General features: G+C 46.3%; 1 protein-coding gene across 2 annotated transcripts in view; it reads left to right on the top strand.

The window, feature by feature from the left end:
• Positions 1–25,526, top strand: part of Ephb1 (EPH receptor B1) — a 448,378-nt gene extending 422,852 nt beyond the window's left edge. For both annotated transcript variants that reach the window (XM_052718325.1, XM_052718319.1), the window contains 4 exons: positions 8,764–8,913; positions 16,256–16,449; positions 18,038–18,193; positions 24,043–25,526. In XM_052718325.1, coding sequence (XP_052574285.1) covers positions 8,764–8,913; positions 16,256–16,449; positions 18,038–18,193; positions 24,043–24,151 — 609 coding nt within the window. In that variant the 3' untranslated portion in view covers positions 24,152–25,526. The remainder of the gene's footprint in view (positions 1–8,763; positions 8,914–16,255; positions 16,450–18,037; positions 18,194–24,042) is intronic.
• The last annotated feature ends 809 nt before the right edge of the window (positions 25,527–26,335 follow it).

The raw sequence follows: 26,335 nt of genomic DNA, 5'->3' as shown, positions 1-26,335 counted from the left end.
AGTGCTCCCACCACCTTTCATCAGGTAGGTACCCTGGGTAGCTCCATTCCCAGGGTCTATAAATCAAGATTCAAAATGCCTGATTCAGTTCACACCACTGGTGTGGAAGACATCCAGGAAGAAACTGGCCTCCCTAGGTGGCCTTTGGGCATGGCTCCACCCAGTTCTCCCCAGCCATTGCTCACTACCTCTAGAGGAAGACAGGAGACTCAGGGAACAGGGGTCCTGCTGGGAGGCAGGTGGAGCAGCCTCAGTAGCACACTTGCACACTCCACCGCCAGCATTAGCTAACAGCTCCTCATGCACCCCTCTGAGATAATTAAGCATTATTATCCCCATTGGCAGGTGGAGACAGTAAGATGGAGTGGTTAAGTGACTTGGTTATAACTGCTGGGTTTGTTTGAGGGAGAAGCCATGCCAAGAAGGGGCTGCTGTTCAGGAGGCCAGAATAAGCTGTTTAATGTGAACGATTGTTTTAAATTAGCTTTTTAGGGGTAGGAATAAGAAAGGAGATTTGAACCGTGGTTAGCGGACATTGGTAAGGCATCAGAAAATAGAATGTGACTAAGAATAGACCTACTTTCCCTGTTAATGTAAGTTATTATCACCGTCTCTCAGATGCTGATATTCCACAAATAGAGAAAATACTAGAGATCATAGTAACCTCAGTTAGGCAGGCAGATCAAACTCCACAGTTTTAGGCAAAGCTGGGCAGAAGTCTCCAGGGTGGCAGAGTGGAAGCCAGCCTGTATCTAAGATCCCTTGCTTTATTTAGACCAGTGGTTCTCAACCTTCCTCATGTGGTGACAACCCTTTAACACAGTTCCTCATGTTGTGGTAACACCCCCCAACCATAAAATTATTTTGTTGCTACTTCATAGCTGTAATTTTGCTGCTATTATGAATCGTAATGTAAATATCTGATACGAGCCCCCCCAGGGGGTCACGACCCCCACAGGTTGAGAACCACTAATCTAGAGGCAGAGCAGCCTCCACCTCTTCTGCTCACTGTCAGGAAGAAGCCCTGCCAGGTGCACGGCTGTAGGAGGGACACTCCAGTGAAAGACAGCAGAAAGACCCAGTGCCCTCCATGCACAGAAGCAGAAATGGAAAAGAATGGGAGGGGTGATGGGTGTGATGGGGGAAACACAGATACAAAGGTAGGAGAATGGAGGCAAGAGCTCTCAACTTGCTGTGGACAAGTTGGGGTATAGAGATGCAGGAAATGGACTGTCTCCAGATGGGGGGTGTGGTCACTTAGAGGGGCCTGGAGCTGAGGAGGGCAGCAGAAAGCAAAGGGGTTAGATGAGCTCCAGGAGAAAGCTCAGTTCCTACAGGTTCTGAGAAGCAGGGATGATACAGTGGCTGTGACATCTGCGTAAACTTGGAGCCTCTTTTCAGCCTTCCCTATTCCCTGCTCCCTGATCCTCCACACCCACCTGTCATCTAAAGGGCCTAGAGGCTCATGGTCCCCGACCACTAAATGAGGGCATTTTGTTTCCATAGCAAGGAAGTTCATAACTCTTCCCTAGACTCCTAGGTGGATGTCTAGCTCCCTCCCTGGGTTATCAGTAAGCAGTCCATTTGTGAAGGCAAAATGCAAAGAATCTAGATCCCTTTCATCCAGTTGACCTAAGATGGTTCTTCAGAAGTGCTGATAGCAGGGCCCAGCTTTGGTAGGGTACCATGCAGAAGAGCATCTGCCTGCACCGCCATTCCTGAGCCCGCACTGGACAGTGCCCCTTCAGGGGAGAAGCCACGTTTCTTCCTTTTGCTCTACTGATCCAGGCCAGCGGGAGAATTACCGCCACCTATGCACACGTCAAATGAATGAAGGCAGCTTGGGAACCATTTACCCCTCATCTCTCCATTCTTTCTTTTTAATTGTAAACGCAAGAAGTGCCGAATGCTGAAAGACAATAATGATGGAGCGGCGGCGGCGGGGGCTGTTTTGGGGGTGGGTAATAAAAGCCAGCTGTTTTCCTGTCACTGTGTTGCAGAGAAACGACTTCTGTTTCATCTGTTTGGTTCAGAACTGAGGTTTTTTTTTTTTTTTCCCCAGTCGGAAACGTCACCAAGTGGCCTTTCTGTTCTTCACACATGAAATACACACTATCACCCGCATATTTTTAGTTAATTTATGTCCAAATAGGCCTTTCTCTAGCTGCTGGGAGATGATGTTTGGGCTGCAATTACCTTTTGCAGCATCTTGCAGAAGGGTTTCGGCACACACAAAGCTCAGGGGAGAGGCAGCCAGGAGCCCACCGACTGTAAATCTTTTCATTTGTAGTTATTCAAATCACATATTTTATTACTGGTACAAAATACATTGTGTCATTCATTTTGCGGGCGCGGCTAATGCTTCAAGAAAAGCTTTGAAAAACATTCTGTTTAGAAGCAGTTTCTTCTGCAGTCACCAAGGCTGGGTGTCTTTTTTCTGGGTTCTTTTCTCCCAGCCTTCTCCTGGGCTGCTAGGGTATGTTATTTGCAAGACAAACGAGAACGCCCTCCCAGAAGCGTGCCTGTCCCAGCAGCCAGCCCACTGCTCATGGAGTCCTTCTCCTTCTCTGTAGGTTGCATCATAATCCTTAGCAAGGAAATAAACTACAGCATCTCTAACAAGAGCCTGGCTTCTAGAAGGAAGGTAGCAGCAGGGCCAGATGAACTCTTCCCGAAGGTGGAGAGACTGTGTCCCTGCAAATTCCAGGCATCCTAGGATCACCTCTTTGTTCCATAGGTTCAGTTGCAATCTAACAGGCAGGAGGAGCCCTTTCCACTGGCTGCTAGGAGCTGGGAAGACACAAAGGTAGAGAGATACCTCTAAGCAGAAACTTTCTGTCCTTGACTGATTCTGGGCTTCTCTAGTGAAAAAGAAATCACTTGACTTATTAGGTTGAAAAAAAAAAAAATGGGTTGGTGTGCTTGCCAGCACCTTTAAAGCCGGCCATTCATTCTGAAATACTCTTCCCATTTAGCACATAGGCTGACTTCAGACTTTTTGGTCGAAAGTAGCAGACAGTGACTGAGGAACAGGAGGGGTGTGTGTCACATAGACGTGCTCTGAAGACAGGGCCCATCTGCGCCCCAACTTGTCTACACAGGACTGCACAGAGCTGCCTTCATGGGTGGCTGCCTCATCCAGGCTGGTCAACTACAGTCAGGATGGTCACTGCCCCAAGGGGTGTGTCCAATCTGCCTACTCCAGAGTGACTCTTGACGTGCAAGGCAAATTTGCCCTCTGTTCCTGTTTCAGCATTTTAAGGTCTTGTGGGATTTAGTGCAGTACTGGCAGATACTTGCCACGCATACTTAGCCGCCTGCTCCCTCACCCACTGCAGACATTGCTAACCAAGACTGACACCCCCTTCTGTGGTCTCAGAGGCAACTCGTGTCTACATATTAGGACCACCTACCAGTGATTCTGTTCTCAGATTCCTGTTAAACCTACCAATCCTTGGGCATCGCTCCCAGAAATTCGACACAAATGAAGAAGGTACCTGGGATTAGCTGTACCAGATTACAAAGACAATAAAGACTTGCCCTGAGTGATTACAGTGGGCAGACAAGCTTGAGCACTCCTGGGCTAGGCCACCTGGGTGTGAAGAGGACTGTTGGCTTTGCCTTCAGTGTTGGGTATGTCTAGCACGGCTGTCAGGGCTGAATTTGCCACCTAGGTTTTGGGACTCTGCTTCATGCTAGGGAAGAGCCCTCCATGGTGTGGACTGTGGCTGGGTCTGATAAATTAGCACTGAATAAATATTACAGGGGCCCAAGATTAATTAAGACGCTTTGATATGAAGTGTCGGCAGTACCCCTCATCCCCAAGTCCTACCCACCACTCTAATAACAGTGTCTTGGAAGAATTTGCCACCTAAGAGATCGGAGCAGGGACTTTAAACAGCTGCCTCGCCCAGCTGTGTGTAGTCCATGCATTAGCTCTCTGCAGTTGCTGTAAGGAAGTAGAACCACCCGACTTTAGACAGCAGGAATTCAGTTTCTCAGAGCTGCAGGCTGGAAGGCCAAGGTTCCCATTTAGCAAGGGCCATGCTCCATCTGAAGGCCACAGAAAGGAATCTCTACTCATGTCTCATTCCTAGATGCTACCTGTCCCTTACGTGACTTTGTAGATACACCATCCACATCTCTGCCTCCATCTTTACAGAGTGATCACCCCTCTCTGCTGCCATTTATGAACATGACCTTCCTGTAAAGAAGCTAGCATTGCATTTAGGGCCAGTTCCAATGCAGGATGACCTCATCTTGACTTGATTATATCCTCCAGAACCCTAATGTCACTACAACAGGTTAGAAGATGGACATATCTTCCTGTGGGTGACATAGTCTGACTTATAAATTTAGTAGGTCCTTGTTTAATGATAACAATAACATGCTTCATGGGTTATATGCCTGGCCCATTAAAATTCCAACATATTTCCAATGTTATAAATCTTTTAGAGCAGTAGGCTTATGAAATTCAGATCCATTGTGTGACACTCTTGTCACAAACCTATCACTTCCAAACCTTAAGAGATGCCTGCACCATGATTCCAGTATTTTGTGAATAAGTCTATGATCACCATGGTCAATATTCATTAGTGCCTGGATTCCTGTATAATCCCAAAGAGTCTTTGTTTCACAGAATATGGTGGAGAGAGATATCATGACTATGCCAGTCACCCAGAAGCTTCTCTAAGATGAGTATTCATCGGGGGATGAGTCCTGAGACCAGAGCTTGGCCTGGGAAACTTCCCAGTAGGGTAGATTAGAGGACAAAGGGTATGTGCTGTATCTGTCCTCACTGTGACAAGACAGTATACTGACTGGGTGGCTACAGGGATAAACTTTGCTTCTTGAAGTCGGAGTTGGGTCTCATCACTGCAATGTCCCCAGTTCCCTGCTGGGGACAGAGTAGGCACAGCATAGATGCCTGTTCTGTGGGACCTAGTTGGAGGACCTTGGTCACTGGAAGTTGTCCCTTACCCTAGCCCCTTCCTGTGTGCCCCCTGCTCTGTCTCCTGTCTGCTGTGAAGTGACTTTTCAGCTCTGCTTCTCCCCATCATGAGAGATCAGCACCTCTGAAGCTGTGAGCCAGCATAAACTTGTTTCTGTCAGGTATTTGGTAATGGCAAAGATGAACAGGACTAACATAGCATTGCCTGCAGAATGTAGACCTGCACCCTCAGCATCCCTGGGGGAAGTGAGTCAGAGTACTGTGCAAAGCCTGGCCCAGAGTTGAAGGTCTCTTCAGTCTTTCTCTGTCCACGAGGATGCTGATTTCTTCCTAATGAATCTATCCATTCTTCAGCACAAGAATTCTTTTGTGTTACCTACCATCCAATAGAGGAAGTTACTGTTCGTCTGTGCCCCTTTCTTAATGTCATTGGAGAGTAAGGGACCCTGACAACACTTTGCAGACATGTGGATGCACTGACCTTGGTTTTGGTCCAGATTTCCTCTTCTAGCAGCAAGACCTTCCTGGCTTGTGGACACCCTGCCTGCTGCAGTGCCATCCACCTCCTTTGCTTTGGTCCCCTCGTGGGGCTGGTCAGCATCCTCTAACCTAATAGATTCCCTGTCACATAATTGAAGACAAGTTAAGTAATCATAACCATCACTGTAATTACCGATGAGCATCAGAAGGCAATGCAGCCAATGTGTTTAAAAAAACCAGAAGGAAAATGTAAGCTCCTCAGGAGGGAAGGCACCCACCCCAGGCTTCCCTGACTTCGTGTTTCCCTTTGTGCTGCCTTAGGGTCAGTGCACCCCTGGTCTTTCAGCCAAGGAGAAGAGCTGGCCGTGACAAGCCGTCACTTCCTTGTCCTGGGTGGCTCTTCTGGAAGGCCCAGCCGCCTGCTGAGGTGGAGGGACTGGTGTTGACAGGCTCCATGCTCAGTGAGGCCCGGCAGTGCAAGGTGGCAGGAGGGCTCCAGGCTCCCCGCCAGTGGGCCTGGCACTGCCACTTTACATGCAAGAGGGAGCAGCTCAACAGCTGTCGCTGACGGCCCCTGGGGTCTGCTCCAGATTTGGCAGAGGAGGACACTTCCAGACTCCCAAATCATCTCTTTGAAATTTAGAACTACACTTTCATCCCTCACCCCTCCCCAGCAAACACACACACAGAAGATAAGCAAGCCCCAAGTCCCCTTTACTTATGGTCTTCCTCTACCTAGTCCTCTTTCTCTCTCTCAGTCTTGCACACACACGCTAAGTTCCCACTCACATAGACACTCTCTCTCTCTCTCTCTCTCTCTCTCTCTCTCTCTCTCTCTCTCTCTCTCTCTCTCTCTCACACACACACACACACACACACACACACACACACACACACACCCCACACCTCCTGATCTCTCTGACCTCACTTACTCAGGTGTTGTCTACATTGTATTTTGAGGCAGGGTCTATTATTGGCCTAGAGCTCACCAAGTAGGCTAGGCTGGCCGGCCATGAGCCCCAGGCATATGCCCGTCTCCAGTATTGATTTTACAAGCACATGCCACCACATCTGGCCTTCTTTATTTTGGTTCTAGGGATCAAACTTGGATCCTTATGGTTGCAAGGCAAGCATTTTATTGTCTGACCTATCGCCTTGGCCCAACTCAAGTATTTTGAAAAAAACAACCCCCTTTTTCCTTTGGAGAAGCCCAGGCTACCTCATGATGTTGCAACAACCCCTCCCTCAAGGGCAACATAGAACCAGGGTCTCTGAGCTACCACCTGCTGACATTTATGTGTTTGGTAGTTATTGGTTCATCAGATGAGTTTTCTCTCTCTCTTCCCAATCATGGGTACCATATTGCTAAAGCCAGTAAGTGCAGTTGTGTTCTGGGGATGGTGAGGACAGAGCAGCCCTTGCAGGGCAGCCTAATCCCATCCTCCAGGCATTTGTTGTGTTTCTGGCATCTGAGCTGAGGACATCTCCCACCACAAAAGCCTGCCAGAATCCCCAGGGGAAATCAGGACTGTTTTCCTTGCAGAAAGCTGGACATGTGCCGGGGAGGTCCAGGCCAGGTGGCCTTTATTCCTCCCAGCCCTGGAGAGGAAGCCAGATTTAAAAAAATGCATTTTGCTGTTTCCTGTGGCTTCTCCCCATCTCCTGTAGATCAACCGTTTAAACGTGTTTGAGGCATTTCTGCTAAACTCCACCCTAGATTTTGGTGATTTGAATGGATTGTAAGAGGACTCAGTATAAAAGTTAGCCACCTACAGCTGCAACATGAGTCCTGGGGGGCAAGAAAGTGGGGTCTTTTGCCCCTTGGTGCAGGCTCCATTGCCTGATTCCCCAAGTTTCAGGCACTATGGAGTGATTCACTGCCCAGGCACAGAACAGTGCTGTGGAGGGAGATACTGGTAGTTGGAATGAGTAAAAAGAGGGTCACACATGTCCTAGGGAATGGTGTGCTTGGGTGACAGCTTTGATGTGGATCACATTAACACGTAAAGTCCATGTCAGTGTGAGTGTAGGACAAGTCCCTTGCTCTCTGTCCCACCCTCACCCCTTCTGTTTCCTTCTGAGGAATCACTAGCCTTGGCTGGGCGAGGCTCCCTAAGCTCTTTCCTGTCTGGAGGTCTCTTCTACAGCAAGTTTGTCTGGTTCATGGCTTGCTCTCCAGTGAAGACAGTAGTTAACACACAAGCAGTGTGGCATCAGACCTATATGAAGAGGAGCCACTTGCGAGATGTGACCAGACTGCACAGGTGCTCATGACCAGGAGCCCAGAGAGGCTGGGCACTTGCCCTGGTTACACGGGCAGAACCCCCACAGCTAACTTCCATCCTACCCTCCTCGTTTTTCAATTGTGTTAACTACATTTGGAGTTTCCATTTTCTGTCTGCCTCCTCACCATCCATGCACCCCAATAGCAGTTTGTATCCTCTCTGGGTGGCCCTTTTCTTAGACCCCAGATCTTCCTCAAATAGGGCCCAGAAAAAAGCAGGTTCTGTTTGCTTATTCACTGACTAAGTGATGGCAAAGATGGATTTGAGCCCTGTTAGCAGTGCTAACCAGGTCTAGAGGCAAGTTAAGGGCTAAATAGAAAACTGAGTTAAAAACATCCAACATGGTACTCAGGACAAGAAACGAAAAACAAAACAAAACAAAACCTGAAAAACAGATCAACCCTTTGGAAACAGGATCTCCTATCTCCCGGATCCTGACTTCTGCTGAAGGACAGCTGGGATGACCAGCATACAAACATGTCAGGATCCCTCTTACCCAGTGCAACCCAGGGCTGTAAGCAGGACATGGAGCTAGGTAAACCTTCCCTCAGAGATGGAACACAATACAATATGAACAGGGGCAGAGGTGCAGCTGGTGTGACTTTTAAGTAGGAGGCTCCTCAGAGATTATGCCCCATCACTCCTTTGGGTCCATTGTGTTTCCTCTTGATTCAAATCTGTGGTGTTTACATTGACATGAGACAATGACAACCATCACTTGTACCACAGGTAGCCAATCTGATGAGGTTCTAGTGATTTAGAATGGTTGTGCTCTCTCCTCCCACCACCTTACCAGCAGAATCAGTTTAGGGTATCAGGGTAGGGTGATGAAATTTCATCACTGCCATCCCCTTCATGTGTGGAATGCCCATGGGGCTAGTATAGGCCTTGCTGGTCCCCCTTAGCTCTTCTAAGTAGACACCCCTCAAGGATTTTCTTGGCTGTTCTGATTCACAAGCTAGGCAGTGCAGGGTATGGTGTGGAGTAAGATGTGCGCCTTATTTCTTTTTACTGTTTTGAGCCAACTTTGTTTTTTCCTTCTTCTAGGGAGGAAAGATCCCTGTGAGATGGACAGCTCCAGAGGCCATCGCCTACCGCAAGTTTACATCAGCCAGCGATGTCTGGAGCTATGGAATTGTTATGTGGGAAGTCATGTCATTTGGAGAGAGACCTTACTGGGATATGTCCAATCAAGATGTAAGTATCAGCCACATCTAATTGCCGTAAACACTTATCCCTGCAGACTTCATGCTTGTAGTGCCAAGGCTTCCATGTATGTGACGGGGATCAGAAAGAGGGGGTATTCTGAATGTCATGGCCCTGAGTCCCCATCCTGCACTGCCCACAACAGCTGTATTGCTCCAAGCAAGCTACAGTTTTTTGAAACTTTTACCATCAACTTAAAGAAAAGTAGTGTGAGGAGCCTTCTTCCCTAAGAATCCAGCCTTGTTGGGCCTGTGCTAATATCAGCATAGGAGGTGGTGAGAAAGCTTCCCAAGATGGTCAGTTTCAGGCAGGCTGCAGGAGTAAGGCCCTGTCTATGAAGAGGAGGTCATCAACCTCCCTCCAGGTTGCCCTCGGTGGAGAGTGTGAGAACGAAGGAAGAAGTCACTAAAGGTGGTGTAAGTGAGTCATTTTGGTGATGTTCTTTCTGGATGGGAAATTTGCTTCAAAGTGAAGAGTGATGAAAGTTTTGAGGGTGATTGGGTGTGTATGATAAGATTCCAATCAAAAGTATTGCCTGGATTTTAATACCACCTTTGACCTGGGCTATTCTCCCTGACCACTCCTCTGTGTTTTGAATGCCCACTCTCCCCTTGGTGCTCAAAGGCTTGCTACTTGCAAAGAGTGCATGTGTGTGTCTCCTGTTTTCCCTCCCACCTTCCTGGGGACAGTTCTTTTCTTTCCAAGGTTATAGGCTGGAAGACACAGGACTGTCCCCAGTATAGATCCAATTCATTCAGCTCCCATAGTCACACTGTAAACACATCCATGCATGGATGGCCTCCAAGGCACTGCTCAGCTTGTGAAAACTGCCCCAGACAGTCTTTATAGATTTTCTCCGAAGAGTGAGAAAGGTTGTAGTTTTCCAGCAAAATTTTAAGAGGGTCTGGGTGATTGTGGAACAGTACTTGGCGCTGGTGTGTGCCGAGTGCTCCAGTTCAGAGCCGATAAAATGACTTTGTCCTTAACCAGGTCCTGATGCCAACCATGCGGCGTCTAGGTCCTCTATTATCTGTGATTAGCCACGCCTCGCCTCTGTTCCTGTAGTGTGTCCAATCAGTAAGTGGTGGATCTGACAGTAACTAGGCTGCTTTTATGAAATCGGCTGCACACAGCTTCCATTTATACTGTCTAAGTGAAAAATGCTAGCCAGACAAAGCAGACCCATCTTGTCCCCACCCAGAGACCTTAATCTGATAAAGAACAATTCAGCTCACATAGAATAGATTACAAAACCAACAAGTGAGATTTGACACTTGAGATATTCTCAGGCAATGCATTCACCTGTGCTGAAAACAAATAGAATTTCTGACATTGGGTTTCAAGAATTCCCAAATCATTCATTCAACACAGTCAACTCATGCTAATGGTGACTAAAGCATTGCACTTGCTGTCTCTACTCTTGAAGGGTTTACAGTCCAGTGGCAAATACTGAGGGTTTGGGGAGCATTTAGGAGGAAGGAGGAAGCTTCCTGGATATTTGATGTTTGAGGGGAGACTCAGAGGGAATGTGAACATCTGCAAAATAGTCGATAATTCTCATTTTGTTGTATTTTTTCAAAATAAAGCCCCTGTTCCAAGTGCATTTTGCTCCTAATGGGAACAGGAGGTGACATCATGCTCATTCAGAAAGCCCCCGGGACCTGGCCTGGGGGAGAGTCAGGAGGGGCTCCCCACGGCTGGGCTGCAGTCACACTCATCAGAAAGCATGGAGGTGGTGGCGGTGAAGGATTTTACAGATGACAATTGAAAAGGCTTTAAGGAAAAGAATTGCAGAGGCAAGTCGGAGTGCTGGTAATTGGGCTTCTGGAGCCCAGGAAGGTCTTTGAACATGTACAGAGAGTTTGTCAGCCAGAGAGAGCAACTTGGAACTTCTGCTGCTTGGATCTGATTGACAGAGATAATGAGAGTGGCAGTGTCTGTGGAGAGGAGCTGCAGTTTCATTGAAACATCAGAGCTCAACTTAACCCACTCTGCCCTGGTTCCTCCACTGCTCTGCGCTTCCCCACTTCACTCTTCCCAGTTCAGGGTCGAGTAGGTACCAACCACCTCCAGCTCACTAACAGGAAACAGGCATTCAGGGACAGCCATGAACTCAACCCAGAATTTGAGGTAGGGACTCTCTCACTTTCCAGAGAGGCTATGTTCACTTCATATCATATAACCCTGAGAACACTTCGGACTTTCTACAGGCTCCTGAGTCCGATTCAACCACAGACCTGCCATCTCTGGGCTCATGTGAACACAGGAAGTTCCTCTCCTATCTCAACATTTTGGTTAGGCCCTAGGATGTTTAATTACACTGGACTTTTGAGGTGTTCAAAAGAAATAGCAGACCATGCAGTGAGCTCAGCTTAAGTTGCCTAGACTGCTTCTCATACCCACCCCAATGCCTCCCTCTTTCCTTCTCCTTGAAATGCCATCTGATCTTGCTCTAATATCAACTCTTTTGAGACAGGGTTTTTCTATGTAGCCCTGGCTGTCCTAGAACTTGCTCTGTAGACCAGGCTAGCCTCGAACTCCATTCTTCTTCATATTCATAAACCTCACCCGGCTGTGAGCCAAGGAAGGAACTTAGAATTCCTACCAATTGATCTTCATTCCTGCTTGGCAAGATATCCTAGGCCCTGGCCTTAGGATTCCCATACAATTCAAATGTAGCCCCCAGTATTTGTCACAGTTAGACATGTTGACTTTCTCTACACTGCTCTCCATATCTGTAAGAGAGGCAGGGTGACAGAGAATCATCTCCAAGCCCTAATAGAGATTTAATAATGTCTTTGATCTAGTGATATTTTAATAGTAACTATGAATTATATGCACTCCAAAAATTTAGGAAAGCTCTAGATCCTTAAAACGAGAATAAAAATCCTACCAGGCGGTGGTGGCACATGCCTTTAATCCCAGCACTCGGGAAGCAGAGGCAGGGCGATCTCTGTGAGTTGGAGGCCAGCCTGGGCTAAAGAGTCAGTTCCAGGACAGGCTTCAAAGCCACACAGAGAAACCCTGTCTCGAAAAACAAAACAAAACAAACAAACAGACAGACAAAAAAACGATAAAAGACAATAAAAATCTCCCAAGTGAAATCACCTCAAAGATAAAGACCAGCAGGTAAATGCTGCCTAAACACCAGTGGATGACCAAGTCATTTTTTTCTTTTCATTTGAGAGTCTTGTCAGTTAGCTTTCCATTTCTATAACAAAATACACAAGAGAAATGATTTAAAAGAGAAGAAGGTTTATTTTATTTTATTTTCATTTTATACATGTCATTCACAGTTGGCTGACTTCGTGGCTTTCAGGCTGATTTTGTGAGATAGAACATCAGGGTGGTGTGGCGTGTGGCAGAGGAAGCAAAAAGAAAGGGGAAAAGAAGCCAGGTTGCCAATATCCCATTCCAGGGCATGTCTTCAGTGATGGACTCTTCCTTTAGCTAGGTGACACTTCCTGAAGGTTATGCCACTTCCCTCTAGCACCATAGGCTACTGAACAAGCCTCAAACACATGACCTTTGCATCCATATCTAAATCATAAGAAGAATTTGAATGTGAAATGTCCCTCATAGGTTCATGTGTTTTAACACTTGTTTTCCAGATGGTGGAGCTGTTTTTGGAGAGTATAAAACCAATAGGAGCTGAGGTCTAGCTAAAGGAAGTAGCTCACTAGGAAACAGGCCTTGAGGGTCATAGGAAACCTCCCTTCTAGCCCAAGTTCTCTGCTTCCTGGGTGGTACTATGTAGCAAGCAACAGCTGACCTTGCCCTCTGTCATGGCTTCCCTGGCACAGTGGACCCTAACTCCATGAACCTGTAAGCCAAAATAGTTCCTCCCTGCCTTAAGTTGCTTCTGTCCACTCTTAGCCATGAGAAATATAACTAGTACAAACTGTAAAGAATTTAGAAGCATCAGTGCTTGGGTATCAGCTTGGATAATAGCAACAAAATCATCTGGAAGAAATAGCTGATGGAGTGAAGTCCAACTTTGTAAGATGAATATGGGAAGAGAGTTCCCATGGTTGTCCTCTATAGAAAAAGGTGAGAAACGGAGTATGGTCCCAATGTGTCCCTACTTTGTGCTTGATGATTTCAAACACTACCTTCCTAGACCTCCCAAATGGCCAGTAGTGGCTCCCTACTTGCTGAGAAGCTGTCCACTAAAAAAGTGGTGGTAATAATACCCTCCACATGATGAGGACTTTTCTGTCAGTCATCTGTGCAGAGCTCAGCATGTACCCTCTCCTTCTGTCATCTGGTCTTTCAAGCATCCCACTGTGCAGTTTTCCATCCAGTGACTATCCCTTGATTTCATAGATAAGAAGTAGAATTTGCACCCAGGATCCACTGGCCAACACCTCCAATCCCTATGTAGTACTCTCACCAACACAGCCACTCTGCTCCTGACTGACCTTTCTGAGGAGCAGGAGCTAATGACGTTTTGATATCCTCTTCAAAAGAAGCATGGTAAGCATGCCAAACAAGTGGAGGAAATGCCAAAACAAACACCAGGGTGGTTATCAACACGGCTACATGGCTTTGGTCTAAAGCTCATGGGCTGAAGATTTGGCACAAACATGGATCCCATCCTCCTGATGCCCTGTCTGGAGTGCTTGGGTCCACAGCGCAGCATAGTGAAGTGCTCCTCAGCAGTGCTCCTCAGCGCTGTTCCACTGAAATAGAGAGAGGAGTTGCCTTGCTTCTGGGGAAAACTGGTTTGTACAGCAGTGCCAGGGATTTAGAGGAACACTAATGCCTTCCACTACCTTGTGTAGAAGACCCCATGGGACTTGGAACCTGGACTCTCATCCCTCCTGCTGGCCTCACCTAGCTTGGTGTTAGGTTGACCCTGAGAAAGCAACTCTGAGTACTCAATGGACAATTCCACTTGTCTCCACAGTGAATGGAGACGCCAGGCCCCTCAGTCTGGTTGCTTGGAAGGCATTAGAAAAAAGCATATGTCAACGAGCCAGGTTAATGGGAACAATGCCCAGTCACTGGTTCTCATGGATCCCCCAGCTGAGCTCCATCCCTTAGCTCAACTCCATCGTGTTTCAGCCCGTGAGTACCCCAAAGGCTCCAGCTGAGTGCTGTGGCCTTTAGGGTTAGATTACAGGCACCTTAAAGGCAGGTATCCTGTGTGTGTTACTATTACTCTTCATATGTCTCAGGCACATTGCTTATTTCTCCATTTCCTCATGGGGAAATGGGGCCGTAATGTCCTCCAAAGAGGCTAGAAGGGAATTTGACTGACAACAGGGTGGAGGAGATAAATATGAGTCAGTACAATACACTCTTCAAAAGACAGTATTCCCAGTCACTCATCATTTTATATAGTAGTGACACTAATATGAGGTGTATGCTAACTTTCCACCATATAAAATGGAAAAAGTAATATGCTGATTATCTCTAATAACCAGTTTACAAGGTCAGAAAGAAAAGAACAATCAGTTGAAATTAATCTGATTTTTTTAAATTGAGGTAAAAATACCAGAAAATCACTGAACTCCAAATAATTTCCTTTGTTGTTTAAGGTGCTTCACCTGTTTAGTATAAATCAATGCACAATTATTATAGACAATAAAATACAAACAAGCAAGATGAAAAACATCAAGAACATTTGTATTCCTCCCTGCCCAGAGGTGACTGAAATTTGCCCCACAGTGTATATCCAACTAAGGTCGCCATGCAGTTGCTGGGCTCTGTTACGTTATGACTTGTTTTTTTATGAAAGCAAGACTATACTGTACAGTTAGACATCCCACCCTTTTGCCTGATAGGGTAGTGTGAGCCTATTTCCATTTCGATGGCTCTGTCTCTTTAAAGGCTGGTTGGATTCTGGGCTTTCTGTTGTATTATAAGTGTGCCCTCATACAATCATACGGCTAGAACCTGGGTCGGTCGTGATTTTGTTTTCCTGATACAGAAAGTGCATAGCAGGCAGAATTGACTTATATGAGTTGAATTAAGAAGTACAGTGTGAAAACACACACATGTCTGAAAAATAAAGCACCGAAAGGTCCCAAAAGTTTCACAAAGTTTTTTTTCACCAGAGGGGTGAAAGCCACCCACACTGGATTAGAGGTTTTCACTCACTTTGTGAGCCCACCTTGCTCTGTGGGCTGTTGTCACCACACTGCAGAGTTTGTTCGCCTTGACCTCCAGTCCTTTCCATGTTGCTGTCTCAGGATGCTTAGGGCAGCCTCGCACAGGATGCATGTGAGGAGTCCAGGCATGGAGTGGGACCTGCAATGCTGATTCATCTCCTCCCTTCCTTTTCCCTCAGGACTGAAAGAATGAGGCCATCTCAGGCTTTTGGAGCATATCTATAAATAACTAGTTCACCAAGTTTCCGCATAATCTGTCACTGCTGTTTTCCACCTGCTTCCAGGAAGGCAAATTTGAGCCCCATACCTTTTGTTTTCTTGTTTTGTAGACAAAGTATTCTTATATAGCCTAGGCTAGCCCAGAATCCTCCTACATCAGACTTTAAATTGCTGGAATTACAAAAGTGTGTACCATGCCTAGCTCCTATACCTGTCCCCTCTCTCTCTCTCTCTCTCTCTCTCTCTCTCTCTCTCTCTCTCTCTCTCTCTGTGTGTGTGTGTGTGTGTGTGTGTGTGTGTGTGTGTGTGTGTGTGTGTTCATGTGCACACACACGGCAGTGCTGGTGCCCTCAGAGGCCAGAAACATTGGATCTCTCTAGAGCTGGAGTTCTGGAGCTACAGGCCATTGTGAGCTGTACAATGTGGGTGCTGGGAATCAAACCCATTCATCTGCAAGAGCAGTGCACACTCTTTACCACTGGAGCCAGCTCTCTGGTCCCACTTTCTACTCTTAAAACCTATTTAAATGTTTTATTTGTATTTGTGTATGTTTGTGTCTTTGTCTATGTGTGCACCATGGGCAGCCAGTAACTGAAGAATCTAGAAAAGGGGATCAGATCCCATTGGGCTGGAGTTGAAAATGGTTGAGAGCTGCCTGATGTAGGCACTGGCAACCAAACCTTGGTCTCCTGCAAGATGAGCAAGTGCTCCTAACCAATGAGCCTCCTCTCCAGCCCTCTGACCCTCTTGTTCTTACACAAACATTTGCAGAGACCCAATTTTATCAGGCCCTGCACCAGGTACAGGAGACACAAAGGGACAAGATCTGGTCCCTACTTCCTAAGTAGGGAAACCAAGATCACAGCAAATCACATAGTGGGAAATATGTGGTGACCAATGAACATACCTGTGCCAACCCGGCTAGAGGAGACTCCATCTTTGCTAATGACTAGCTGACACATTTCCCTAGTCACCTTGATTCTTGCTTGCCACTACAGGTCATCAATGCCATTGAACAGGACTACCGGCTGCCCCCTCCTATGGACTGCCCAGCTGCCCTGCACCAGCTCATGCTGGACTGTTGGCAGAAGGACCGCAATAGCCGGCCCCGTTTTGCAGAGATTGTCAACACCCTGGACAAGATGATCCGGAACCCAGCTAGTCTCAAGACTGTGGCAACCATCACCGCTGTGTGAGTCTAGTGAAACAGGGTAATACCTCGATGTGGTTGTTCTCATGCCCAAGGGCATGGCTGGCAGCCTTTGCTCTGTCAGAAGCAGTCAGAGTGGCACAGATTATCCACTATGGAATACATTCCCAGATTTTTGCCTTCGTTTTATCCTCCTTCCCTCTAAAATATATTCCAAGTGTCCATTGTGAGCAGATATTCCAAGACCTGGTCAGGTTTCTACCATCTGTTGGCAGCCAGTGGACTCAGTACTGGATTCTGTATTAGTAGACTATATCTGATATGATTGGTGTTACAGCATTTCTAGATGATCTTGTTTCCAGGAGGTACCTTTTTGTTAACGGCACTGATTGTCTAGGCCCGTATAGCTGTGGGCTCGAAGTTTTTGCCAATAGTTAGATGATAGGTAAAGGCTCCAATTACTGTGGGACCAAAAAAAAAAATACACGGCAGAATCATTTGATATGAATGGGTGCACAACACAGCTGTCAGCTACAGTGTCTGCTGTGCTTCACTTACCTCTATTTGCGTGAACGCATTTGTTAATTTCTCTTTTCAACTAAAATGTAGTAGGTGGCTACAGGCCAGTCTTTGTAGCCAGTGCTGGTTCTATACAAGTAAGATGTAGTCCTTGCCATTATGGAGTTTAAAATAATTTAGGAACAGCAGACATTAATCAGATGATCATAAAAAAATTTAAAATTAAGATCTTAATGGCTGACATGGCAGGGTCCTATGCAGAGCACCCAGAGCTCATGTCTCCAATTGCAGTCGAGAGGGACCTGGTAACAATCTTGCAGATGAGACTTGAAGGACCAGAGTGCATCGACTAGATCAGCATGGAGATTGGAGCAAAGGGCAAGTGCTCAGCCTGTGAGGAGGGTCAGGTGCTCAGGGCCCGTTGCTAAGCATGAAGTTGAGGAAGCTGGTGAGGTGGGCAAAAATGAGGCCACTCACCGTCCTCGGGGTGTATTGGGCATTATCTTCATTTTCAGAACAGTGAGCACCCATCAAAGGGTTTGGTATGTATTACGGTCAAGGAGACAGCTTTGATGTGATCATGTCTGCATTTTGAAAAGTGTATCTGGCTTCAGTGTGGACCTTGTAAAGGAGAGCTCAAGAGAATACCTTAACGAGGGTAATGCCATGCAAAGATACAGGAAGTAAACTCTTGTGGCCTAGAGGGAAAGTGGGTGTGAAACTGGAGTGACCTCAAGATAGCTGACATCAAGATGGCTGGTTCAGTTCCCTGCGTATCTACTTCAAGTCTGTTCAGAGAAGGACAGTCATTGCTAGGCTGTTCCATGCCTTGCTTTTCAGATAACAGGAAAAGGAAAGCCGTTGCCATCAGATTTGGCAAGGCTATACACATCTTTTACAGGACCACATCTTGGGATGAGGAGTCACAGTCTCCCCCTCCCTTCAACTGAATACTGTACCAAGCTGTTTGTGTTGTTGACTGACCTGTGACAATGCCTACGAGTGGAGGACTGGTCCTTCGGCTTTGGAGGCAGTGCCAGGAGGGGAGGGTCAGCCTGGAGTGCCCCCTCTCTTCAGCCGTGAGGTCACCTGTTCCTCTCTGTCTCGCCAGGCCTTCCCAACCCCTGCTTGACCGCTCTATCCCAGACTTCACGGCCTTTACTACCGTGGATGACTGGCTGAGTGCCATCAAAATGGTCCAGTACAGGGACAGCTTCCTCACCGCTGGCTTCACCTCCCTCCAGCTGGTCACCCAGATGACGTCAGAGTAAGTGAAGAGACCCTCCTTTGTCCAGCCCAGAGCTAAAGTGTTCTGGCCCCTTCCCTGCTCCTGAAGATGATGTGGGTCAAGGCCCTTTCTCTATATAGAGCCAGCCTTGTTGGGAGGCTGTACTTTGAGAAGATGAAGGCGGGAGATGGAGGAGGATTGGGGGTGATGGTAGAGATCTATTCTGGGCCCTGGATGAGAGTTCTTCATAGTCGTAGCCATATGTCATTTTTCTAATCATCAAGTCTCCTCCCCATTTAAGTTTATACATTCAGCCCACCAAAGAGAGCATCCAGATGGAAGGGAAGAACACAGCAGGCTCCAGCACTTCAGACAGTCGCAGGCAGGGCACTGCACTGACTCAGTGTGGAGCCGGGCGTCAGCCTCACACTTGGACAACCCTTGTAAACACCCACCCACACACACACACACACACACACACACACACACACACACACACACACACACATGCTTCCATCCCCTACTCATTACGTGCCAGTCTGCTGCTCCCACAGGAGTGTGGAGGAATACACAAAATAAAATTATTCAAATAAGATGAGAGCGAGATGGGTTCTTAAAGATCTATGTGGTCCATCGTTTGCCCCAGAACGTTGCAAGCAGCACCAGCTGTGGGAAATGCTAATAGGTTCTCCTTGGAAAAAAGGTCTCACGGTCAAATAAATTTGGGAAGTACTGCACACTTTATCATCCTCGTGGAGACTCACGGCTGATTTTAGCGTTATAAAGGCCACGAGAAACCCTGAGATAAAGAAGCCCATTTCAAATTATTAAATACCCTAGAACCATAGTTTTGAGGGACAGGTTTTTATGGAACTGCAGTTTGGGAAATATTTATCCAGCTCCAGTCTTTCCATTCAACAGATTGTGAAATAGAACGACACAGGAGGCAAGATGGGGCACAGGCTGCTCTTCCGGCTGCTGGTTCAATGTGCATCTACCCCCTCCCCACCTTTCCCCTCTAAGGGCCAAAAGAGGTCTCAGGCTTTGCCGCTCATGGGAGTAGTCTGGGAATCTTGAAGAAATACGAAAGCCTATGCCTGGGGATGCGCCTCAGCCAGTAGAGTGCTTGCCTAACACACATGAAACCCTGGGTTCAGCCTCTAGCACTGTGTAAACTGGGCATGGTGGTGCATGTCTATAATCCGAGCACTTGGGAGGTAGAGACAAGGGGATCAGAAACTCAAGGTTGTCTTCAGTTACCATATCAAGTTCAAGGCCAGCCTGGACTACAAAAGACCAAAGTATCGACACCACCTGTAGGCTTCTGATTAGTGCTATGTGGTGAGAGCAGGGCTTAGGGGATTTCAGCATTCCCCAGGTCATTCTGATGTATGACAAAGGTTGTGAAACACAAGAAGGACCAGGTTTAGATTTTGCTTTTGCCTTGTGTACTTAAACAGTTCAAATAATCCAAGCCAGGAAATCAGTTCTTACACACACACACACACACACACACACACACACACACACACACACACCCCTGAGCTACAATGCATACTGATAGCATCAGAATGGATTTTGGAGACCTGCGATACATGTCTCCTATGACTGAGGACCCATCAGTCCAGCAGGCAGGTAATATGTTAACTGGTCATCTGTTATATCTTAGGCACAATGCTGGGCATTGGGGTTTTCTTATGACCAGGCCAGTTGCTTCATCCGGGAGAGAAGAGTGGAGATCCACTCCTGGCTTTATACTCCGGTGCAGAAGGACAGATTTCAGACACTGACTGGCTTCTGGCCCATGCCTGGAGTCAGGCTTATCACTGTGAGGTTTATTCTTATCATAAACGATGGAGTCTGGGTTTTCTCCGTTTGGTGGATTGAATGTGCATCTCCATTTGAACCCACTAAATAGCAGTGTGTGTTTGGTAAAGGTCCATTTCCTGGTGATCCCTAAAAAAAGATAGTCCTACACATTTTGAATGGTTGCCAATTGGACAGCACAAAACTAAAATAAACAAAGTTAAAAAGAACCAGCCTTCCCATCTTGCAGCGCCCAGAGGGATGCTCCTGGGTGATCAGAGGGCCTAAGTGTAGGCATTCATCGAGTCAGGGCCACACTACTTTGCTCATTCTAGTCTGCCTAAGACTTTTCTTTGACATGTTTCCCCCTCCTCCCCTCCATAACTGAATGAGTCAAATAAAGCTGTTCCTTCAGTCTGGGGAAAGTCGCAGAAAAAAGGAACAAGGAGAGGATTAAAAGGAAAGTCAAACTGAAAATTAAGGGATTTAGTTCAAAGTAAAACACAGCCACACAGTACTGGAGCAATTCAGTTTGTTTCTTGAGAGATGAAAGATGGAGGAAAAAAAAAAAGAAAATGAGCAACTCGATAAAATAGATGGCGGGGCAATTTGTGAATTCAAAATTCAAGCATGCTTCCCCAAAGTATTTGCTATAAAAGACACAGGCAATTTGCCTATCTCAAGCAGCTGCAGCCTTGGAGAGATGGACTGCAGCTAGCTAACATGGGGCGCTGGGGTCTGGGGAGGCGTAGGGCCAAGGCATTGTGGATACAGACACACAGCCCAGGGTCTGCCAGGGTGTGCAGTATACAAAAAAGCTTGCCTGTGCTAGGCTCAGGGAGTGTGGAAGACATAAGCAGTCCCGTAGAAGAGTTTGAAAGGCCTGTTAGGAGGCTGGGAACCAGGTGCTGTTCTATTTGAATTCTATGTCTCTCACTGCTTACCTGCTGTGTGATATTCAGTGCTTCACTTCTTTGAATGACACTTGTCTTGTCTGTAAATGCACATGTAAGAATAGTGCCCTTGTCATTGGTTTGTATAGAGACAAATGGAATAGCATGGTCTAACAAGCATGCGTGTGGTCCATTGCCTGCTCAGAAAACCTGGGTGCTGTTAAACTTACCATCTGTGACTGAAGTTTCTCTATCTGATGACTGAGAAACACATCCCTGCAAGTTTAGATAGGATAGTATATAGCACATGGTATGCACTTGGGCAGTACTCTGCATTGTTACCAGCTAAGGACTTGTTCATATTAATTCTCACAGTTGACAAATGAATCCGATCTGAAACTCTCTCCCAGACATATTCTTTGGATTCCTACTTGGGCAGATATTTTAAAGTTATTTTAAGATCACCCTTCTTAAAAATGCATGGCATTAAAATTCAAACAGAGTGAGAGATTGGAAACTCAGGGGGAAACATCAGAAGACCAGGCAAGCCCTGTAGCTTTTCAATCTCAGTGGGTGTTCACTAATTTAGGCAGAAAGTTCCACAAAATAACCAAAGTCCCATAGAGTGTGCACTTAGAGAGTCAGAGGAAAATTCCAGTCCACCTGAGGGTCATGCCACTGTGAAAAGGCTGCTTCTGAATCCATGGATGAGAAATAAGGCATGGCCCATGGAGATTGGTGGGACAAGGGGTGCACAGAGAACATGAGTTTGAGCAGGGTAATATTATAACTTGGTGCTGGGGGCGAGGGGGATAGCTCAGTCAGTAGAATGCTTGCTAGGCAAGCATGAGGACCTGAGTTTTATCTCCAGAATCATTGTGAAAGAAGCTGGGTAGGGTGGCATTCATTTACAATCCCAGCACTGAAAAGGTAGAGACAGAAAGACCCCATAGGCTCACTGGCCGGCCACACTGTCATAATTGGCATGCCCCAGGTCAGTCAGTGAGAGACTGTAGATAGAGTTTTCCTGCCTGGCCCACAGTCAGGACAAATCTCTCTCACCTGCCAGTCCCACAGCAGCTCAGACCTGACCAAGTAAACACAGAGACTTATATTGGTTACAAACTGTATGGCCATGGCAGGCTTCTTGCTAACTGTTCTTACAGCTTAAATTAATCCATTTCCACAAATCTATACCCTGCCATGCGGCTCGTGGCTTACCGGTGTCTTCACATGCTGCTTGTCATCATGGCGGCTGGCAGTGTCTCTCTCACTCAGCCTTCCACTTCCCAGCTTTATTCTCCTCCTTGTCCTGCCCACACTTCCTGCCTAGCCAATGGCCAATCAGTGATTTATTTATTGACTAATCAACAACACATTTGCCATACAGAACATCCCACAGCACTTCCCCCCCCCTTTTTTTTTTCCAAAAGGAAGGTTTTAACCTTAACAAAGTAAAATTACATATAATTTGGGAATTTGGGCGTAGCTTCTCTTACTACTTCCTGCTGGAGGGGGGCGCTGTATCTTATGGGGACATAAAGAAAATTTTAGGATTATGAAATAGTCCATGAGGGTGTATTGTCTGAGCCAGTTGCCTTCAAACCATTCTGGATGTTGGATCGTCTGGGCCATGGTGTCATCGGAGACCTTTCAGGAGGTCTTGGCTGGTCAAACCTGATGTATCTTAATCTGGAACAAATCCATAGCCTCTGGCTTTCTGTGGGAACAAAAGCAGAGTCTCCTTTCCAAAGCAACATATCCTTATATCCAAATTTTGAAGTCAAGGTACCTTTAAAATATACATTTTGGCATAATTCAACAGTTTTTACAATCAAATGTTTTTCTGCAGTTAAAAATCCCAAAGACAACACAATCCAGATTCTCTGTGTAATATTCATCTTCACGTGGCTTATTTTTTATATTAATTTTACTGTCTCTTTAAAGACTTTATTTTTTAAAACTATGTATTTGTTTCTATAACTGTATGTATCACCTTTTTTGTCTCTTTCAAGCCTACGTATATTTTACACACATTGTAAACTATTACGTCTGTATCTGTCTTATTGTGAATTTATTGCTTTAAACTGCAGCAGCTGTGGCTGCTGGCTCCGCCCACCTCAGCTTCCCAACATGGCAGTGGTTTACCGCCAGCTCTGGGAGCTATTGTGGGTCTATGTTTTTAATCCAAGCAGCATGTAGACCAGAAACCTCTTTTTTTTTTTTTGTTTTGTGCTAGCAAAGTCTAAATCCACCATGCAGCTTAATCTGCCACTTGCAGAGGCCTCATTCCCGCCATACGGCAGGTCGAGCACACACTCTAGGAACCGGCCAGTAGCTCAAACCGGCAGCTGCCGCTCATTTGAGAGAGACAATTAGGAACTATTTTTAGCTCCGTTTTAGAATCTTTTTTCTCAGTTTTTAGGTGGAAACTCTTGCCACCATGTTGGATGCCATTTGTAGATAGAGTTTTCCTGCCTGGCCCACAGTCAGGACAAATCTCTCTCACCTGCCAGTCCCACAGCAGCTCAGACCTGACCAAGTAAACACAGAGACTTATATTGGTTACAAGCTGTATGGCCGTGGCAGGCTTCTTGCTAACTGTTCTTACAGCTTAAATTAATCCATTTCCACAAATCTATACCCTGCCATGCGGCTCGTGGCTTACCGGTGTCTTCACATGCTGCTTGTCATCATGGCGGCTGGCAGTGTCTCTCTCACTCAGCCTTCCACTTCCCAGCTTTATTCTCCTCCTTGTCCCGCCTACACTTCCTGCCTAGCCAATGGCCAATCAGTGTTTTATTTATTGACTAATCAGCAACACATTTGCCATACAGAACATCCCACAGCAAGAGACAATCTCATAGAAACAAACACACAAGACAAGGTTGATGGTGACTAGGGAGTAACACTCAAGGCTGGCCTCTGACCTCCATATCCATGTACATATATGTACACACACACACACACACACACACACACACACACCACTAGAGACTCACACACATTTGCACATATACAAAGTAAAAGAAATATTGGTAAATACTTGGCCTGATTTCACTTAAGATTCTGGGATTTTTAGCACATTTTTCTGCCCACCCTACTATTTTCAGGAGCATGCCTTTGGTGTTAAGTTTGAGCTGTGAAAAAGCTGCCCTAACTCTAACATTGACTCCTTTGCCCTTCTAGAGACCTCCTGAGAATAGGGGTCACCTTGGCAGGCCATCAGAAGAAGATTCTGAGCAGCATCCATTCGATGAGGGTCCAGATGAGTCAGTCACCATCGGTAATGGCATGAGAACACTTGCATTCACAGGGGAGGAGAGGAAGTGAAAAGAACCAGGGTCAAAGGGAAACCAGAGGTTGACCACTGTGGAATGTGCAAGAAAGATCAGCTTTTTGGCTGGGAAACAACTTTCCATCTGTGAAGAATGAACTGGACCCGTGGCTCATGGGCAATCGTCGTTTCTCCGCAACAGAAGCACGTCGATGCCGTGGGAAACCAAACACGTGATAATAAAGATAGAGAAAGGTGATGTTTAACAGAAGTGAAGCTGAATCCATATGAATTGGGAACCAAGGTGAACTCGGCTCCTAAGGGATTGGAGTTACCTGTCTGCAGGAAGAAGGGAAGGAGGTGGAGGGATGAGACACAAGCCTCGGGCTGTTCCATCTTCTCCCTCACCAATGATGTTCTTTTCTTTTCTCCTTTTGTACTCCTCCCTGAGAGTCCCTCCTCCCTCCCCATATCATCTCCCTTTGCTCATGACTCGTGTAGGGAAGTTTCTTCAAATCAAACCCAGCTCCTGAGTCTCCAGATGTTGTTCTGTCAGTTGCCAAAGGACCTTGCTGACCACTACTGCATGGGGATCCAACCAATCCAATTAATGTCTTCATATTGAAGAAGAGATGTACCTTCAATTGAAAACCTCGTTTTTCTTTTGTTTGCATTTTCTGCAAAAAGGAAAAAAGAAACCACAAATTGGAAAAATAATAGAAAAAACCTGTTTCCGTGTGCAAGCGCACACGTATGTGTGTCTGCGTTATAAAACGACTGTGCTTGTTCGTGACAGATGCAAACAAGAAAAAAGAATTGGGCTTTGAGAGTTTGGGCTCTGGGAGGTCTCAGGGGGCTGGAATACGCTGTTGGCCTGGCTTTCTGCTTGGCCCACTGGCTGCTTGGCTCAATGGGAAGAGAAAAGAGCGGGGCGGGGAACTCAAATGAAAATTTAAAAAAAAAAAAAAAAAAAAAAAAAAAACAGTCTCTGAAGAGTTTGCAAATTAAGAAGGAAACAGGTGAGTGGTTTGAATTGGATGCAGTGTGGGCCATTCTAGAATGATGCTGACTGAAGAGTTATCACTGATAAGATCTGAAGAAAAGGAGAAGGAAAGGATTTCTGGAGAATGTTCTTCCACATCCCCGGAACCAGCAATTTTAGAGGCGGCAAGGGAGAATTCTTTCTTGCCTGGCCTGCGGACTGGCTGAAGCCGTGTGACATCCGAGGAATGTCTCTGTCCTGTCCGTGTTTCTCTTCACATTCCTTCTTGTACCTCATTGTTCATTGTTTGATTCACTTTTGTAAATTCCACCTAACATTTAAATATTTTTAATTTCTCCTTTTACCTTAATCTCCTTGCTAATTTTATCTGTCTAATTAAAAAGAGCAGAAGCATGTCTGGGTTTATGTAAGATGTTGTCAGAGTGTGTGTCCCTGGACTCTGATTTTAGCTCACACACTATACTAAGAAGTTGATGTCCAAACTTTAGACTGCTTGCTATTGTTATGTCTGTAAACACACATCTAGGGAGATGTGAGGACTTGGAAGAAACCTTGGTTCCAAACTCAATATATATCTAAGGCAGTGTGAGCCTTTTCCTCTAGGCCTAGTGAACTGATGGGAGAGAATCCTAGTTCCATTTCTGTTGCTGTGATAAAATATCATAGCAAAAGCAGCCCACGGGAGAAAAGGTTTATTTGACTCACACTTCCAAGTGATAATCCATTATTGCACGCCAGTCAAAGCATTAAAAACCTTAAGCAGGTGGTCATATCACATCCACGGTTGAGAGCAGTGAGAAAATGAATGCATGTATGCTCATTTGTGCTCAGCGCCCCTTCTACTTTTTACAGTCCAGGATCCCCTGCCTAGTGAATGGTGCTGCCCACAGTGGGCTGAGTCTTCCCATATCAATTAACATAATCATGACAATCACCCCTAGACATGCCCATAGACCAACCCGACCTAGGCAAGCCTTATCGAGACTCCCATCCCTGAAGGTTGTTCTAAGTTCACGATTTAAACTGTCACAGGGGAATTCTGGCCTTGAGTTACCAGCTCTGGACTAGCAGGAAGCACCTTCAAAGTAACTCATAACTTGAAGATACAGCTACAACCCAGGTGAGCTTACCTTAAAGCATAGCTATAAAGTTGGCTCCTGGAGGATGGGGGAAGCTGGGGAGAGAGAGCACCCTTCAACAGA

Source organism: Peromyscus californicus, unplaced genomic scaffold (assembly GCF_007827085.1).
Source record: "Peromyscus californicus insignis strain IS unplaced genomic scaffold, ASM782708v3 Scaffold_11__1_contigs__length_118956290, whole genome shotgun sequence".
Classification (NCBI taxonomy): Eukaryota; Metazoa; Chordata; class Mammalia; order Rodentia; family Cricetidae; genus Peromyscus; species Peromyscus californicus.
The sequence above is the reverse complement of the archived record's forward strand: the minus strand, read 5'-3'. Positions and strand labels throughout refer to the sequence as shown.